Raw genomic sequence first — 18,308 nt, forward strand, 5'->3', positions numbered from 1 at the left:
ATTACAGTGTAATGTCTCGGCTGTGTATTTAAAACATGGCAGTTCCTTTATTTCATTCTGACTAGCTCCACATGAGCTCGTGACGTACAGTATCTCTGTAACCAATCAGCATTCAGCTGCGCATGTAGCTCCACCTTTTAGTACCCTTTCTCGTGGCTTGGTATGCCTTTTGACAGTGGAAACGGCCATAAAAGCTTACCGAAGCATGCTGTACCATACTGCTTAGTGAAAATGGGCCATAACTATATATTTTAAACTAATTATAATATTTAAATACAACTAATAATTCGTTTTTAGAGGTAGATTTACTAGTTTTTATTAGTTTCTATATTTTAAAATTGCTTAGTTTTAGTTTATTTTTTTTATTAGTTTCAGTATTAGTTTTTTTTTGTAAATAAGGATATTTGTTGGGTGCAAGATTGAAAATCATCAGAATAAATATTGTATAATACATACTTCTATATAATTTTTTGAAACATGTATTCAGAGAATGCATGAACAATGCATGAACACTATCTACCCATCCTCAAAGTCAAATACAAATTCAAATTCAACAGCAATAAAACATCACCATGATCATGAGTTTTGCAATGCAACTGAAGTCTAAATCACTTATTTAAATTTCATTACATTTTTCTGTTAGGAAATAAACTTACATTTTTTCCACTAGATTCTTTCATACAAGCCATCGATTTACCCACGCTGCAGTTGGTTAAGTTTGCTTCAGTCACAGCAGGCTGTCATGTACTGCTTAATCACGCATGTGGAGTAATATAAATTCACCGGTTCTCAAATCTGATCTCAGTGTACAGTTCTAATAACTGAATAACTCAGTAAACTAGTTTATTTTGAGTCAGAGGGGGGTATCAGGTATATTAAAAAGTAAGTAGCTTGTGGATAAGTGCTTACTGAAGATGCAAATCATTTTAAATGATTTAGTTCAACTAGTTCACTTAGAAAATCCAGTTAAAAAAGATTGCGGTCACGTTCACTAATACAATAATAAAACCAATTATTGAGCACAAATGTGTTAAAATTAGTACTTTTAAGTCTCTACTCGGGTTGTATTTACAGTTCATGCGGAAAGTATTCATAGCGCTTCACTTTTTCCACATTTTATTACTGATACACCCTTATTTCAAAATAGATTAAATTAATTTATTTTCTCAAAATTCTACACACAATACCCCATAATTATAATGTGAAAAAAAGTTTTTGAAATTGTTGAAAATTTATATATATATAAAAAAAAATTAAAATAAAATAAAAAAATCACATGTACATCAGTATTCACAGCCTTAAAAAGGCTCTAAATTGAGCTCAGGTACATTCTGTTTCCACTGATCATTCTTGAGATGTTTCAGCAGCTTAATTGGAGTTCACTTGTGATAAATTTAGTTGATTAGACATTATTTGAAAAAGCATACACCTGATTATAAGAGGTCCCAGGGTTGACAGTGCATTTCAAAGCACAAACCAAGAATGAAGGTTATGGGGAAAGTTACTGCAAATTTCAATGAGCACAGTGGCCTCCATCATCCGTAAGTGGAAGATGTTTGGAACCACCAGGACTCTTCCTAGAGCTGGCTGGCCATCTAAGCTGAGTAATCGGAGGAGAAGGGCCTTAGTCAGGAAGGTGATCATAACCCAAGGGTCATGCTGTTTGAGCTTCAGTGTTCTTCTGTGATGAGAGGAGAACCTTACAGAAGGACAACCAAATGTGCAGCAATTCAACAATCAGGCCTGTATGATAAAGTGGCCAGACGAAAGCCACTTCCTGCCAGAAATTTGCCAAAAGGCATCTGGGGACTCTCAGACCAAAAGAAACAAAATTCTATGGTCTGATGAGACTGAAATTGAACTCTTTGGAGTGAATGCCAGGCGTTACGCTTGGAGAAAACCAGGCACCGCTCATCACCAGGCTAATATCATCCCTACAGTGAGGCATGGTGGTGGCAGCATTATGTTGTGGGGATGCTTTTCAGCAGCAGGAACTGGAAGACTTGTCAGGATAGAAGAAAGATGAATGCAGCAATGTACAGAGACATTGTGAATGAAAACCTGCTTCAGAGTGCTCTTGACCTCAGACAGGGGTGATGGTTCATCTTCCAGCTGGACAATGACCCAAAGCACTATCAAAATATCAATGGAGTGGCTTCACAACAACTCTGTAAAGTTCTTGAGTGTCCCAACCAGAGCCCAGACCTAAATCCTATTGAAAATCTCTGAAGTGATCTGTAAATGGCTGTACCCCATCGCTTTCCATCCAAACTGATAGAGCTTGAGAAGTACTGCAAAGAGGAATAGGCAAAAATTCCAAAAGACAGGTATGCCAAGCTTATGGCATCTTATTTAAAAAGACTTGAGGCTGTAATTGCTGTCAAAGGTGCATCAACAAAGTATTCAGCAAAGGCTGTAAATACTGATGTACATGTGATTTCTTTCAGGTTTAATTTGTTATAAATTTGCAACAATTTCAAAAAAAAATTTTTTCACACTGTCATTATGGGGTATTGGGAGTAGAATTTTGAGGGAATAAATTAATTGAATCAATTTTGGTCATTAACACAAAAAAATGTGGAAAAGGTGAAGCGCTATGAAAACTTTTCGGATGCAATGAAATGCTGTCACTGCGCTGCTGTCATGTCCACTCTATGTATTTGTTGTGGGAGCAACAGCGAGGACTGACTGGAGGAGAGCCAGCTTGATCTAGCCAATGGCATCTGGATTAAAGACTCTGTGGTGCTGTACAGGGCAAACACCTGGCAGCGCAAAGTAAATAGATTTTCTTCTAAAAGGCAAACAGTAGGCTTATGTATTAAATACATTTACAAAGACAAAAATGACATTTTTGTTATAATTTTAGTTAGTTTCAGTTAGTTTTGTACACAATACAGTTTCAGTTAGTTCAAGTTTTTATTTTTATTTCAGTTAACAAAAATGTTTTTAAATGTTAGTTCATTTTTTTTTTTTTTGTTGATTTTAATAACCTTGTTACTCACACTAGGCATAGCTGTCTTGAACAGTGCCCAGGTTGTTCCCAATTTGCACTCACACTACAAGCGTACCGTGCCACAGCAAAACCGAACCACGCTCTGGCACACCTCTTCCAATCGAACCAGAGCTGGCCAACTCTACTGCGCCTGTGCCTGATTTGGAGCACTCACACTTGTCAAACAAAACGGGAAATGGGGGTCAAACATGCCTGGGCAAAGTTCCGAGAGCCTAGTGTGAGTACACCCAACACCCACCTTTTTAGTACACTACTGTGATTTATATTATATTATATATATATTATATTATAGATTTATAATTAATAAATCAAATTAATTTATAAATATTATTATTCATTATAATAATAGTATTATTAATTTTATAAATATTACATTATTATTCTTCTTCTTCTTATTATTATTATTATTATAAATAATTATAAATAATTTATTATTGATCTGCACTTTAGATATAAATGTTCACAGTTGTTAAAGAAATGACTTTAGCACTTTTGAGAAAAATCCATCAAAAGAATTTTTTTATTATTATTTTTTTTAGGAAATTGTCCAAAATGTCTTGCAACAATGTGATAACAGTCTTATTTTGTGATTTACTTGGTAATTCAACTGGGAAATCATTTAAATGAACATGCAAACATTTTGCTGATTTCGAATAACAGAGAAGTTTTGCCTTGTGACATTAATTTATGTAAACCCATTTGGCTACCACCATACTACTGTAACACATTGAGATCTTTATTTCCAAGGTTAAATTTTGTTAAGCTGCCTTAAAAGCTGGCTGTCTATGTAGGCGGCATAAAGCAAGGTAAATGGAACAAAGTGTTAGAACAGAATGAAATAAATGTACAGTGTAAGCTTTCTGCCTCCTCACCACAAATGTGTCATAGGAGAATTTGTGCCGGTGGAGAAGATGTTGCAAGAAGTTGGAGCTCTTATAGCTGGGGTCGCCCCAAGGCATAGCTGAACAAACTGGACACACCTACGAGAAGAAGCAAAGGACCATGATCAAATGATCAAACACTTAGGGGCAGATTTACTAACAATGCAATTTGTCTTTTCAGCTTTAAAACGGTACTGTCAGTTATAGTAAAAACATATACAGAGAAATATAGCACTGAAAATGTGTGGACACAGCTATTTTTGTGCCTGCCAATTTGCTTATTTGACACTGCTATTTGTGCTGCACTTATATCGATGGTTGATATGTAAATGAGTTATGTCTATAATCCTTAAAGGTGCAGTATGTAAGTTCGACACCCAGAGATTAAACTAGGTCTTGCACTCCCGGTTCAAAACACACACAAGCGCTGGTTGCCAGATTGACGACACCAACAGCAGTGTGCCAGACTGTCGAGCCAAAGCCTAACTTAGGGCTGATTTAAACTGTGTTGTAAATGAAAGCAACAGCACAAATGTTCAATATTAAAATGAGTTTTTGTTCTAACCTTTACCTGAAATCTATATTTTAAAAGTGGCTTCTATTTCTTGCAGCTGAAGAACATGATAAACTGTCAATGATCACCTCAGGTACACCCCATGTGCTTTTATTCAGTGTTAAATGCTAATAATGCGAGTCTAAGTGCCATTTTACATGACATTTATTGCCATATACTGAAAGTAGCAGCAGATAGTTCACCTTGCATCTTGAAAATAAACTGTTTGAAATTTAACTTTATGGGCCCTATCATACACCCGGCGCAGGTTGGCGCATGGCACGGCACAATGGTCTTTTGGTAGTTTCAGCTTGGCGCAAGAGTTGTTTTGAGGCGTTGCGCTACACTGTATAAATAGCAAATGCATTAGCGCTCATTTGTGCACCCATAGGCGTTCTGGTCTAAAAAGGAAGGCGTTCTAAGGCGCACTACTGACGCGTTGCTATTTTGAGAAACTATAATAGATTTTTCATTAGACCAAAACTAACCCGGTCTAAACTCCGGCGCAGAGTTGCGCCTCGCTCACGCACTGCTTAATACGCACAAGAGAGCAATAGGCAAATATCTTTACATATGAAAATATTTAAATATTAAGGATATATATATAGGATATAATAAGAATAGATATAGGATATAAATATAAAGGATTAAAATATTACAAAACATATTATTTTCTAGCCTACATTCAGTAAATATGAAAAATCACTGCTTTTATGTCTTCTTCATCTCGGGAGGCTTTTTCAGTTCATTCATAACAATTTGCTTTGTATAATGTTATTATTATTAGCAGTATTATTTATTATATCCATATTTATATTTGTTTTATTAAAAACAAGCTTAGATTTGCCCACCTGTCAGGTTTTAGACCATATGGGGCACAGCATGTGTTTTAGGATATAACTCAGGTTTTTAAGCACATTTTGCTATTATTAGTCATTTATTCATTTGCTGGAAATTAGAACTGAATTTAGAAATAGTTTTGAAACGAATATTTGCGCTTAACAAACAAAAGTATTTATGTATAAACTAATTGATGTCTGTGCGTAAAGGTTTCCCTATCCAAGAGCGAAAATGAAAGTAGTTCCATTATCTCTCATTCTCACGCAGTAGATGCTCTGTTTAACAGTTTTCTGTTAAAAAACTGTTAACTGTTTGCTTGTGAAATGCTCATTTTTTCCACTTAGACTTACTTTGCGTCCTGTAAATAGCGAATGCGCTTATGGCGCGATGCAGCTGACTCTTAAAGGGAATGGGAGATGAGACTCTAATTGGTTTATTCTCAAAACACACCAATAACTCATTAAGAAAATAAACTCAACCCTTTTAGACCATGCGCCACAGCGCAAGGCAGATTTCTCGTCCTTAAATTAGCAAAAACGCGTCCTGACACGCCCTGAAAGCGTTTGTGCCCTGCGTTTTGCGCTCTGCGCATGGACCGTCAAAATAGAGCCCTATAACTGCGATTCAGTGCAAGTCAACACATATTAGTGATTTAGCATCTACATTTAATGATGTTAAAGAACATTAATATCTATTAATTAGATAACAAACTTTACTATTTCATTAGAGTGCAGTAAGTGCACTATTCGGTGCTTTAGAATGGCTGTATTTAAGTTTCTGCCATGTTTCTTCTGGTGCATAATGGTACCAGCTCACCTGTTGTTTACATTCATAATATTTTTATTATATGCCAAATAATAACCACCTCTTGAGGAACTCTGAATCTGCGTCTCATTTCGGTAGTGGACGCACACTTGAGAGCATTCTTGACTGAATGACTGAAATATGCTGTTTTCCACCAAGGCAACCCAGGGTGCTGAAATTTGATTGGCTAAACCGGCATTGGGATAAATGATCAAAACAAAAACAGCAGTTCTGGCACGTAACACACATTTTCAAAGCAGAATATCTGACTTCATTGTTTTTCACGTGAACAACTATGTTCACTTGGCATGTTTTTTTAAATATCTGCAAAACATATTATGGTATTTTTATGCTTTAGAGGAGTCAAAAACTTACATATTGAACCTTTAATTTGCTTGTTTTCAGTAAATAATTTGTAGAAATTTTCATTTTCATTCATTTTGAATTTGACTCTTATGAAAATTTGCAATGTTTGCTGCCATGTTTATTAAATAGGATAAACATGAGATAGATATAAAAAATAGTTGAAAATAGTTGTTCTGAATAATGACACTGTTGTCTTGCATAGAGCTGCTGAATCCAATTTTTGACACAGCACCATTAACTCAAGCTAACTCTACTAACTCAAGCTGAATAACTATATTATTGACTTCATTGTGTAATGGAAGTCGACAGGTAAAAGCTGCAGAGGTTTATTTTCCTGCAAGTCTATTGTCACTGAATTATTCATTTATTCGATTAGTTCTCAGTAATGAAGTGATTCATAGGTCAATCATAAAGATTGATTTAAAATCAACCATCAATAAAACACCGCTTGCCTTGAGATGAGTAAGTGAAGTCAGTTGAAAGCCACATATATGGCCACATATATTTTTGGCCTTTTATTCTCATTATCCTTTTAAAACCAAACACACAATAGCACAGAGATTCTTTGGAATAATATGACTAAATATATTTAAGACTAATCAAAAACTAAATATAAGACCATTTGAAACTTTGTAAAGGTATATTAACCCGAAAATGAAAATTACCTCACCATGCACTGAGGATTTAGGTGTTTCTTTTTTCTGTTAAACAATAAAGAAGATATATTGTAAAATGTTGGTGGATGGTACCCATTGTCTATTTTTCCATACTATGAAAGTCAATGGGTCCCATCAACCAGCATTCTTTAATATATTTTTGGTGCGCATGTATAACAAAAGAAAGAAACTCAAATAGGTTTTGTACAAGGTGAGTAAATCATGACAGATATTAAGGTCTTTCAGGCCTTCAAAAGAAAATTAGACACCCTGATATCCTTAATAAAGCCCAGTTAGGGAATCCTGCTAGGGTGAGCAGAACCAGAGGGGTTGCATTGGTGCTGTGACCCAGATGAAGTGAGATTTAGGGATGTGAGTGTGAAGCCCAGAGTATGCTTCAGTCATCTGCTTTCTGCAGCATTCCCCACTGTTTTTTTAATATTTGGTCATTGCTTTCTATTTCAGCACAATGTATCTACTGTACCCTCTCTGTGACAGAGAAGACTGGAGTTATTCCTGCAACCCAAAGGTAAAAGACACTCACCACTTTGTTGGGGTCATTGCGATGGTTCTCCATGCAGTGCTTTACTAGTTCCTGCTGGTCCAAATTGCGAGCTCCACAGTACGGGCAAACAAATGTGGAGCGGTTTGGAATATTGCTGTAAATCAAAGAAAAAAATCAAAATGTTAACCACATGGTCTGATCAACCAATTTCACATCCACAGTATTACATAATACAAGCAAAAGAGTAAATGGTGAATTTTGTTCTGTAACAAACTGATTATTAGTGCTGTCATCATGAATAATGCAAATATGCAACCAGAGGGCATTTAACACTGTGAACAACAATATCTTATTTTGTGTTCAACAGAAGAAAGATATTTATAAAAACTTTGGAACCACTTGAGGGTGAATAAAGTGAAGAATTTGTCTTTTTTTTGGGTAAACTAATCATTTAATATGCAAACGGGTCATTGGAAACATATCTTCCATTACCTGCAAGCAGTTTGGCACAAACACTGACTCTACCGACCAACATATTACATTTTGCATAATAAAATTACAGATTTAAAATAAATTCCAGTGCATTTATTAATTTATTTTGTTTGCAATTACTATTGCTCTTATTTCCACAAACCATTTACATCAGACTGACATGTGAAAGGGTGAAATTAACAAAAACAATTGGCACCAAAACAACCCAAACAAAAGTTGTTTCTGATGCTGCAATTTTAACTACCTGTGCTTTGATCGGAAAACATACAACAAATATATAAAATATACAGGGTATTTACAAGTGAATGTCTTTAAAGTACATTCACACACCATGTTAACCTGTTAGCCAGCACCCACTTTTGGGGATTTACACCTACCTTACTTTAAACAGTAACAGTTATTGACCCCAGTGAGCTACAAACAAAAATTAGGTATCATTGGAAAAAAAGACACTTTGGCAATATGGTCCAGTTTCATGGGAAGTTTCATGCTAGAAAAATGATTAAAAAGTTATACATTATGAAGTAATGAGGAAAAAAAAATGTATTGTGTTCAATATTTGTTTTTCCATATTGAAACACATTAATGTAAAACATTTATGTAATAACCTAGAAAAAAATATGCCTTGAAAGCCAAGTGTCTCAGCTATCTCAATTGGTAAGCTCAATTGTCTTTTGGTATCTAGATAGAAGTGGCTTAGGTTAGTTGAAAAATTCTCCTGAAATGGTTTTATAGGCTCATTTATTACCACATGAATTGACAAAACAATGAAAAAAGATCTATTTGGACCATATTTCTTACATCAATAAATATTTTTAAAAAATTGACTAGATGCCTTGTTTACAATTTGTTCAGCTGCAGTGTCAGAGAGGTCTATTGTAGCTAGATGGAGCGAGTGAACTAACTTTAAGCCACCAGAATCACCTAGGTTGCTCCAGAATTGTGTTGTGGATGATATTTAGGCTTAATTATAATTAAATGAGTTTTAGGCATCCTTGCACCAGCAGAAAAAGTCATGGTAATCATAAATTGCTCCAGTATGAAACAAAGCACAAACGTGCAATAAACATTTTTTTTCATAAGGAAAACTTGTTACCAATCAAATGCTGCCTGGGGCATGCATATTAATGATCCTGTGTGGACAGTCGGTGTTTAGTTTCAATTGGCCTGTTTTTCACACAAGAACGAATAAACAATAGTGTTTGTTTGAGAATCACAGTATGTATGTAATTTCCATGTAATTAACTTATACTATTCAGCTATGCTGTAACGATTAACCTGACTTGTGATTTGATACGGTTCAAGTGGTGTGGAGAGGTAAGCCTTTACTGAAACACAGAGCAATGTCTACAGAGGTGGTCAATAGGCCCCCTGCTCCAAACGACAGGTAACTGAGATTAAAAAAAAATAAAATAAAATTAAAAACTGATAATAAAATGACTAATTATTTACTGTAGTAAGGTAGAGACAGGAGTTGATCATGATTATGAAGGTGAATAATTAATATTACCTGTATAATTCATTACTTTAAGTATCAGTGTGACACACTTAAAAAGAGATAATCTTCAACATTTATAAATATTTAATTATAATAAGCAAATTATTTAAATATGCATAAAATAATTTGAAAAGGAGAGGGTAACATAATCAAACAGCTGCTTCTGTAACAGAACAACTTTCTCTTTCATTATGAAAAACATCTTCACACTTTCACTATGAAAACACTGATGCACCGTGTGATCATCAGAGCAAGCGGAGCTGCAGATTATCCACTTCCTTGGTTTGGCTTGTTAAAAGTTTTTTTTCTAGTCTGTGACAGTAGTCTTTTTCACTGCTGACAGTTTATGAGCACCATATTCGTTATTCTTTTAGTGTAAGTAATCGTCTTTTTGCAGTATTTGCACACAAATTGTGTTTTATCTAGTGCACTTCTCCACTTCCACCTCTTGCTCACCGCTGATGTGCAGGTAAAGCGAGTTTACACCTATAAACATAGCTCCGCCTCTGTTTAAAATAATATCAAGATTTGTTCAACATTTCTACCGGTTTGAATCGTCATATATTTTTAAATCAATTTTCAACCGACTCATGATGAATCATTACATCCCTAACGCTTATGTATATCCAGATTTTTATTTTATGGCACCTTAAGCGATCAATCATGATGCAGGAGCCAAATACACAATTGAAGTCAAAACTATTAGCTCTCCTGTGAATTATGTAATGTCATCATGGCAAAGATAAAAAGTAATCAACTAGATTACTAGATTATCTAAACAATTAGAAATGAGTTATTCAAACTATTACATTTAGAAGTGTGTTGAAAAATTATTCTCCGTTAAACAGAAATAGTAATACAGGAGGGCTAAAAACTTTGACTTTAACTGTATTTTTAATCCTGCATTTAAATGCAGCTTGAACACCCTGATGGTCTGGCAACAACATTTGCTTGCTCAGTAAGAGCCTTTTTATATTTGACTTGCAAAGAGCCATCAGCAAACAGCATGAAAAAGACTTCAACAGACTGAGAAATAGCAGGATTAATAAATGAGTCTTGAGCAGACAAGCATATAGGATCTTAATGTCTCTAACACAGTCATTTTGACAGTAACAACAATCTTGCTACTTAATCAGGCAGTGTGTATGCATCAAATGCCCATTCACTGAAATCTCCACCTCCACCTGGCCAACTCTTAAAGGAAACATAAAAAATCCAAAATGCTGCAAACACAATCAATTCTTAAAACTAGATAAATTGTAAAATCTTTTCCTGACTTGGCGTGTATATTTACTTGGAATTTGTCAATGAATTAATGTTGATTCTAGTATTTCACAGAGTGTTTTTTTTTTTTTTTTGCTCATACAGGTACCTTGGTTGGTTGTAAACAGCTGACTCATGAAGCTTTTTATATTCTTTGTATTTTGTGGTGTTCACAACAGTGACAATGGTTTCCAGGGGGTTTTAAACTTTGTATTGACATATATCTAACTTTATTTTAATTTATATCAAGAAATTAAATTAGTACAATACATGTGTCCAAAAATACATACAATTTTTACATGCAAAGACAGCTGGCTTAGACTGAATATCACTAATGAGAAGATTCCTTATTGACATTGGGATGACTGACATCGTTATATGACCTGCAACAATAACTAAGTGCACTACAGAATGTTATGTTCAAACTGCATAAGCATATCGTGTATACACTCACTGGCCACTTTTTTAGGTACACCTGTCCAACTGCTTGTTAACGCAAATTTCTAATCAGCCAATCACATGGTAGCAACTCAATTAATTTAAGCATGTAGACATGGTCAAGACGATCTGCTGCAGTTCAAACAGAGCATCAGAAAAGGGAGGAAAGGGGATTTAAATGACTTTGAATGAGGCATGGTTGTTGGTGCCAGGCGGGCTGGTCTGAGAATTTCAGAAACTGCTGATCAACTGGGATTATTTTAGTGACTATTTTAGTGTTTACAGAGAATGGTCAGTAAAAGAGAAAAATATCCAGTGGACAGCAGTTCTGTGGGTGCAAATGCCTTATTGATGTCAGACGTCAGAGAATGGTAACACTGGTTTCAGCTGATGGAAAGGCAACAGTAACTCAAATAACCACTCGTTGCAACCAAGGTATGCAGAAGAGCATCTCTGAACACACAACACGTCCAGCCTTGATGCAGATGGGCTACAGCAACAGAGGACCACACAGGGTGCCACTCCTGTCAGCTAAGAACAGGAATCTGAGGCTACAATTTGCACAGGCTTACCAAAATTTGACAATATAAGATTGGAAAAACGTTGCCTGGTCTGATGAGTCTCCATTTCTGCTGTGACAATTAGATGGTGGGGTCAGAATTTGGTGTCAACAACATGAAAGTATGGATCCATCCTGCCTTGTATCAATAGTTTAGGCTGCTGGTGGTGGTGTAATGGTGTGGGAGATATTTTCTTGGCACACTTCTGGCCCCTTAGTACCAATTGAGCATTATGTCAACGCCACAGCCTACCCGAGTATTATTGCTGCCCTTGTCCATCCCTTTATGACCATCTTCTGATGGCTACTTCCAGCAGGATAACACGCGAATCATCCGAGACTAGTTTTTTGAACATGACAATGATTTTACTGCAGTTAAATGGCCTCAGCAGTCTCCAGAAGTCAATCCAACAGAGCACTTTTGGGATGTAGCTGAACAGGAGATTAGCATCATGGATGTGCAGCTGACAAATCTGCAGCAACTGCGTGATGCTATCATGTCAATATGGACCAATATCTCTGAGGAATATTTCCAGTATCTTGTTGAATCTGTCACAAAGGATTAAAGCAGTTCTGGAGGCAAAAGGGGGTCCAACCAAGTGTGCCGCAAGCCTGCGTTTGAGTGAAGGTCTCGGCCGTTAGATCGCCCCCTGGGGGCTGGCTGCAGTACAAGTCATAAAGCCCGCCTTCTCCGTGTAAATGAAGGAGACTTGAGCCCAAATAAAAAAATTTATTACACTTGCAATAAAATGTCCCGAAAGATGGTTCTGGTCGATTAAGGCACTGGTTATTGTGCTGAAATAGGTGCAGATCCTCATTTTTGTAAACAGTTTGTTTTTAGCAGTAATTTAATGCTAGGCGTGTCATCGTGATTGACAGCGGTGATTGACAGTTTCTCAAAGAAGGGCGTCTGAGCTTCGGCAGAAGAAGTGTTATTACTCGATTTCTGTGATATTTTACTATGACAAAATGAGTTCAGCAGTAAACTACAGTTTCTGACATACATGATCTGGTGGAACACTGTTTATTCGCTAAGGTCAGAGCTTTTTTCGGGCTTCATTAGTTTGCTAATACACGCCTAGTCACCCAGATAGCAAAATACACTGGGGCCAGTTCTTGCCTGCCGGAGACTTACCCCTCAGACTGACTACCTCTGCTGGACCTACTCCGGATGCCTGGACTCACAGCCCGATTCCAGCCAGAGTCAATTGAGCCAGATGCGGTGGCCGAGCGAGCAGGCGCTGCCGCATGCGAGCCGGAATCAGCCCGCGACGCCGCGAGTAGGTTATGTGCGCTGCTGCCCGGAGCTGGCGCGATTGAATCTTCATTATATAAAACCCTCACATTTGTTAACGTTATTACAACCATTTTTGTTGATATTACAACAAACGCATGCTACTATGTGAACGCAAAGTGTATCACTGAGTTTAACCTTTGAATAAAGATGCAAACAGCATACATAGCCATTATTTAAATAAAGGACAATTTATTTAATCTTTGTGTCTAAATAATAATCTCCACGTTGATCTCCTGTAAGGTTATTTGAACTTGCTTTACAGGACGTCTCTGCATTTTAAGTTTTGGCATGTTATTAAGTAATCTACTGAATTTGCTGTTATAAATCATTATAAGGTTCTTGAAATCGAATATAACCTAATAGAGCTGTAAATGTTAGATATTATTTATTTACATCATTTACTGTTGGCGTTTTATTTGAACACTCCAGTTAACATTAAAATGAATGTAAATTCCTCGTTGCCAGATATAATGAAGGCATCGAATAAACCAAATGAAAACGGAGGCAAAAAAATTGAATAAATGAACAATTCAAGCGAAAATGAATAAACAATATACTAGTGATGTTGCAGCAGATGGACATTGTATTAATAGTGCAAAGTTTTTTTGCACAAATTGACAAATTGCAGGGTTGGGATGTGTAAATAATATCCTGTTGATACAGTATTTAGTAATCTTGCTGTATTTATCTTCTAAAGGCACGATTGTTCCCGCATGGTAAATCGTTATGGTGTGTAGGCTATATTTTGGGTTCTGTTGATGGCTAATTAAAAATAAAAACCTTTCTAAAAATGTATGTGTTGTTTATATGTTATTGTTCATATTTTACAAGTGTTATTTCTACCCCTATGAAGATAACAAATACCAACAACAAATATAACAATAAGAGAATATATTATTTGTGCTCATATTCAGGCTAGAGTGTATAAAAGATCGTTTATTTCTGCAGTCCACCATGTATTGCTTTTATTAAAGTTTAACAGCTTACATCACACCGTTTTTAAACCGTATATTATTGTGTTTTTTTTAATGTAAGTGCTTCTATTTACATCAGTGAGCGTTTGTTATAGTGCAGACACCGGCATTCGAGTGAGAAGTTCGGGGGGCGTGGTTGATTTTACATAAAGCGTTTGGTTGGAAGCTCGACTCCGCTCATTTTCACGGCTCCTCCTCTGGCTCCATCAGACAGTCCTTCTGCGCATGTCAAGGCTCCAATTTCAGCAGTCTTTTGCGACAGTTTGTGCCCGTCAAGCAGGCATTTTGCCCTCAAGGCGTTCAAAGGGTAAAAGGGACTGTCGCGTCGTCCATATTTTTTTACAGTCATTGGGTCCAACCCAGTACTAGTAAGTGTACCTTATAAAGGGGCTGGTGAGTGTATATATTTATAAAAGGCAGATGATTCACAAGCAGATTTTTTCCCCCTAAGATTATACAGATTTTGCTATGCATGTAAATACATCAAGCAGCTTTCTGTCTGCTTATTATAGGTGGAGATTTTAATTAATCTCACATATTAAATTTATGGTCCACAAATGGCAAACAATTTAATGTACAATTAAAAACACCCTTAAAAGACAAAAGCACTGGTGTAAGCTACACTGAATTTAAAAGATGGAATAATTAGATCATAACATTATACTTAAAACTTGGCGATGCGGTGGCGCATTAGGTAGTGTTGTCACCTCACAGCAAGAAAGTCGCTGGTTTAAGCCTTGGCCTTTCAGTGTAGAGTTTGCATGTTCTTCCCGTGTTGGCGTGGATTTCCTCCAGGTGCTCCGGCTTCATGCATGCCCCCCCGTGACAAACAAGATATTGGAAGCTAGAAGAGTGTAGTTTTAATGGAAATTGATACCGCATGCCGTACAGGGAAAAAACCTCTGTATTTCATGATGCAGGTGTCCGTGGTCCTTCACCGATTCGGTAGGTGCAGAGAATAGTGTCAAACAGCCGTGTGACAGCTGTTTGAAAAATCATACATGACACTAATAATTTGATTGCTGTGTTTACAAGTCTGTACTGCATTTCAATAATGGGACTAAAATCGGCATACTTCACATGTCTAAATTCGACTTCTGTTTAGTTCGATCATGACTTTAGTCAAATTAAGGTCATCAAAAATCGCTGTTTATATGATAGACTCTTAATCGGAATATTGATCATATTAAAATCTGATTATTGGTGTCCATGTAAACTTACTCATTGTGAACCACTGACTCAGTATTGTGTCAAGAGTGTCACAGCCACAATACCTCTCTGCATTTACTAATGTAATGTTTGCAGGGTGGCAAAAAGGTCTGGATTGGTGACATGGTTCTACAAAATTTGTGTGATGTTTCCACTAAGGCTACGATAAATAGCCATGATGCAAGACTTTGGCGGAGAGAGACACAGTGGGAATACATCAACATGCTCTGCTTTGAAGAGCTAATTAATTCTTATCCTTCTCTCGCTCTTCCTGTGCTTCAAAGGAAGAGTAAACCCCGAAAGACACACACACATAACTCAACCTGGAGTCTTTCCAATTGGACTTTCATTGAATTCCTGTCTGCAAAACTTTCAATGCCTGTCTTCATCTGTCAGCCATCAGTCTAACAACTCTAGATCTAAGTACACTTACAACGGCTAGTGTGTGGGTCTAAAGAATATCTGTAAAGAATGAAACGCGTCCTGGATCCATATTTTAAAGTTCTTCACTGCAGTCTGACTGTTGTCCCATGGAGCACTGAGCGCTTCACAGAAGCATGAGTCATAAGGCAGCTTTTGTCTCAGAGACTTGTGGGATTGGTTGTTCTTTAATGTAGTGAGGCAAAATGGAAACAGCTTCCGAAACCAAAGCGCAGTGCAACAAGTTTGCACAGACATTTTGCATGCAAATTCATTAATTTTCCTTCAGCTTAGCCCCTTATTTATCAGGGGTCACAACAGCTGAATAAAAGGCCAACTATTCCCCCATACACTACCTGGCAAAAGTCTTATCACCTATCCAAGTTTTAGAAACATCAAACAATAACTTGACTTCTAGGTGATCATTTGGTATCAGAAGTGGTTTATATAAAAAGCAAAGGCCTCCAGATTACACTTATTTTACCAAAATAAAATATGACCATGCCCTGATTTTTAATTTTAAAAGTACAGTAAGGTCTGACTTGAACAAACAAGTCGAAAGTCTTGTCACTTAACAGAAATAATGTACAATATAGAGTATAAAATCATGGTGCAGTGGAAAAAGAATGATTATTGTGCATGACTACCATGAGCTTGGACACCTGCATCCATACATCTTTGCGATGCCCCAAATAACTTATTAATAAAGTTATATAGAATGATAAAGAAAGCGTTCTTGCAGGACTCCCCGAGTTCATCAAGATTCTTTGGATTCATTTTCAATGCGTCCTCCATTTTACCCCAGACATGCTAAATAATGTTCATATCTAGTGACTGGGCTGGCCAATCCTGAAACACCTTGACTTTCTATACTTTCAGGAACTTTGATGCGGAAGCTGAAGTATGAGAAGGAGCGCTATCCTGCTGAAGAATTTGCCCTCTCCTCTGGTTTATAATGTTATGAGCAGCACAAATGTCTTGATACCTCAGGCTGTTGATGTTACCATCCACTCTGCAGATCTCTCGCACACCCCCTTACAGAATGTTACCCCAAACCATGATTTTTCCTTCACTAAACTTGACTGATTTAAAAAAAAAAAGTTTATGTATGGCATTTTTGCCTTAAATGACAGGACATTAGTTTGACATGAAGCGAAGTGGGGGACAGACAGGACGGGTAGGACTGTGAAAGTTCCGCAAATCGGGATTCAAACTTGGGATGCCCAGAGTGCTTCCACACCATTTGTCAGCACACTAACCACTTAGCTATTACGCTAACAACTTGGTTCAGTAGCATTGTCGCCTCACAGCAGGAAGGTTGCTGGTTCGCGTCCCCACTGGGTCAGCTGATATTTCTGTGTGGAGTTTGCATGTTCTCCCCATGTTTGCGTGGGTTTCATGCAGGTGCTCTGGTTTCCCCCACAGTACAAAGACATACGCTATAGGCGAATTCAATTTTAAAAAATTGGCCGTAGTGTATGGGTGTGAATGAGTGTGTTGGTCGTTTCACAGTACTGGGTTGCAGCTGGAAGGGCATCTGCTGTGTAAAAATACGCTGGATAAGTTGGCGGTTCATTTCGCTGTGGTGACCCCTGATGGATATAGGGACTAAGCCAAAGAAACTGAAAAAATAAAGTATAAAAGTAATGATTTTATGAGGGAAAAACAGTATTATAAGAAACACTTCATTATGTGTTTTTTTTTTAAATGGATAGAACATTGAACATATATATAGACATGGAATTAGTTTTACTGAATATTCACTTTCTCCTTCCACCTGCAGTTTCTGGAAGTGACAAAAACATTTTATGAAAAACACCAGCACAAAAAATATTATAGAAACACAATGCTCCTTAAATGTCGACCTTACATAAGAGACTGTGTGAAAATTCCACCCACTCTACAATATAAATGTCTGTGGCATTCAACCATTTTTTCTCACATGCATTTTACATTAAGGGCCAAATCACTAACATCCTGCATCAATGCTAAAACAGTTCTGGAAACAAAAATGTACTGTCGAGACCCATACCAAAAAAAAAAAAAGTATTACATTTTATAAATTTAAGTTCATTTATGCTGTGTGAACCTTGATAAGTAAGCCATGAAATTTTAAATTGTGATGCACTTGGTAGATTGTGTTAAGGAAATTATCTGAGTATGGAAATTATCTGCTTTGTTTTTTTAATTTGCACACTGTCATCAGATCATCTGTACAACATTAGACTCCATTCGATGCTTTCATGGGATTGTGTTCTCAAGCATTTTGTCCAATTTAGTAAAAACTGACAAAAAACTTAAACAAGAATTGTACTCTTGGCTTTTTACAGGGGTTGGACAATGAAACTAAAACAAACATCAATTTTAATTTCAGTAAAATTCTTGGGCTGTGGACAATGTGAAACATGTATTGTTCTCTGATGAGTCCACTGTCTTTCCTACATCTGGGAGAGTTATGGTATGGAGAAGCCCCAAAGAGATGTACCACCCAGACTGTTGCATGCCTAGATTAAAGCATCAGAGTGGATCAGTGATGGTTC

At 36.7% G+C, this 18,308-nt stretch overlaps 1 protein-coding gene across 8 annotated transcripts in view; it reads right to left on the bottom strand.

The window, feature by feature from the left end:
- rnf166 (ring finger protein 166) overlaps positions 1-18,308 on the bottom strand; it is a 76,588-nt gene that overhangs the window by 9,314 nt on the left and 48,966 nt on the right. For 4 of the 8 annotated variants that reach the window (XR_012382704.1, XR_012382706.1, XR_012382705.1 and 1 more), the window contains exons 4-5: positions 7,658-7,772; positions 3,886-3,993 (exon numbers count right to left, since the gene is read on the bottom strand). Coding sequence is in view for 1 of the 8 variants with exons in the window: in XM_009303490.5 (XP_009301765.1) it covers positions 3,886-3,993; positions 7,658-7,772 (223 nt within the window). In the remaining 7 variants the exon portion in view is untranslated. Of the gene's footprint in view, positions 1-3,885; positions 3,994-7,657; positions 7,773-9,917; positions 11,401-18,308 lie in introns of those variants that run through there. The other 4 variants (XR_012382708.1, XR_012382707.1, XR_012382710.1 and 1 more) reach the window with 4 other exon arrangements.

This window comes from Danio rerio, chromosome 7, assembly GCF_049306965.1.
Source record: "Danio rerio strain Tuebingen ecotype United States chromosome 7, GRCz12tu, whole genome shotgun sequence".
NCBI classification, from domain to species: Eukaryota; Metazoa; Chordata; class Actinopteri; order Cypriniformes; family Danionidae; genus Danio; species Danio rerio.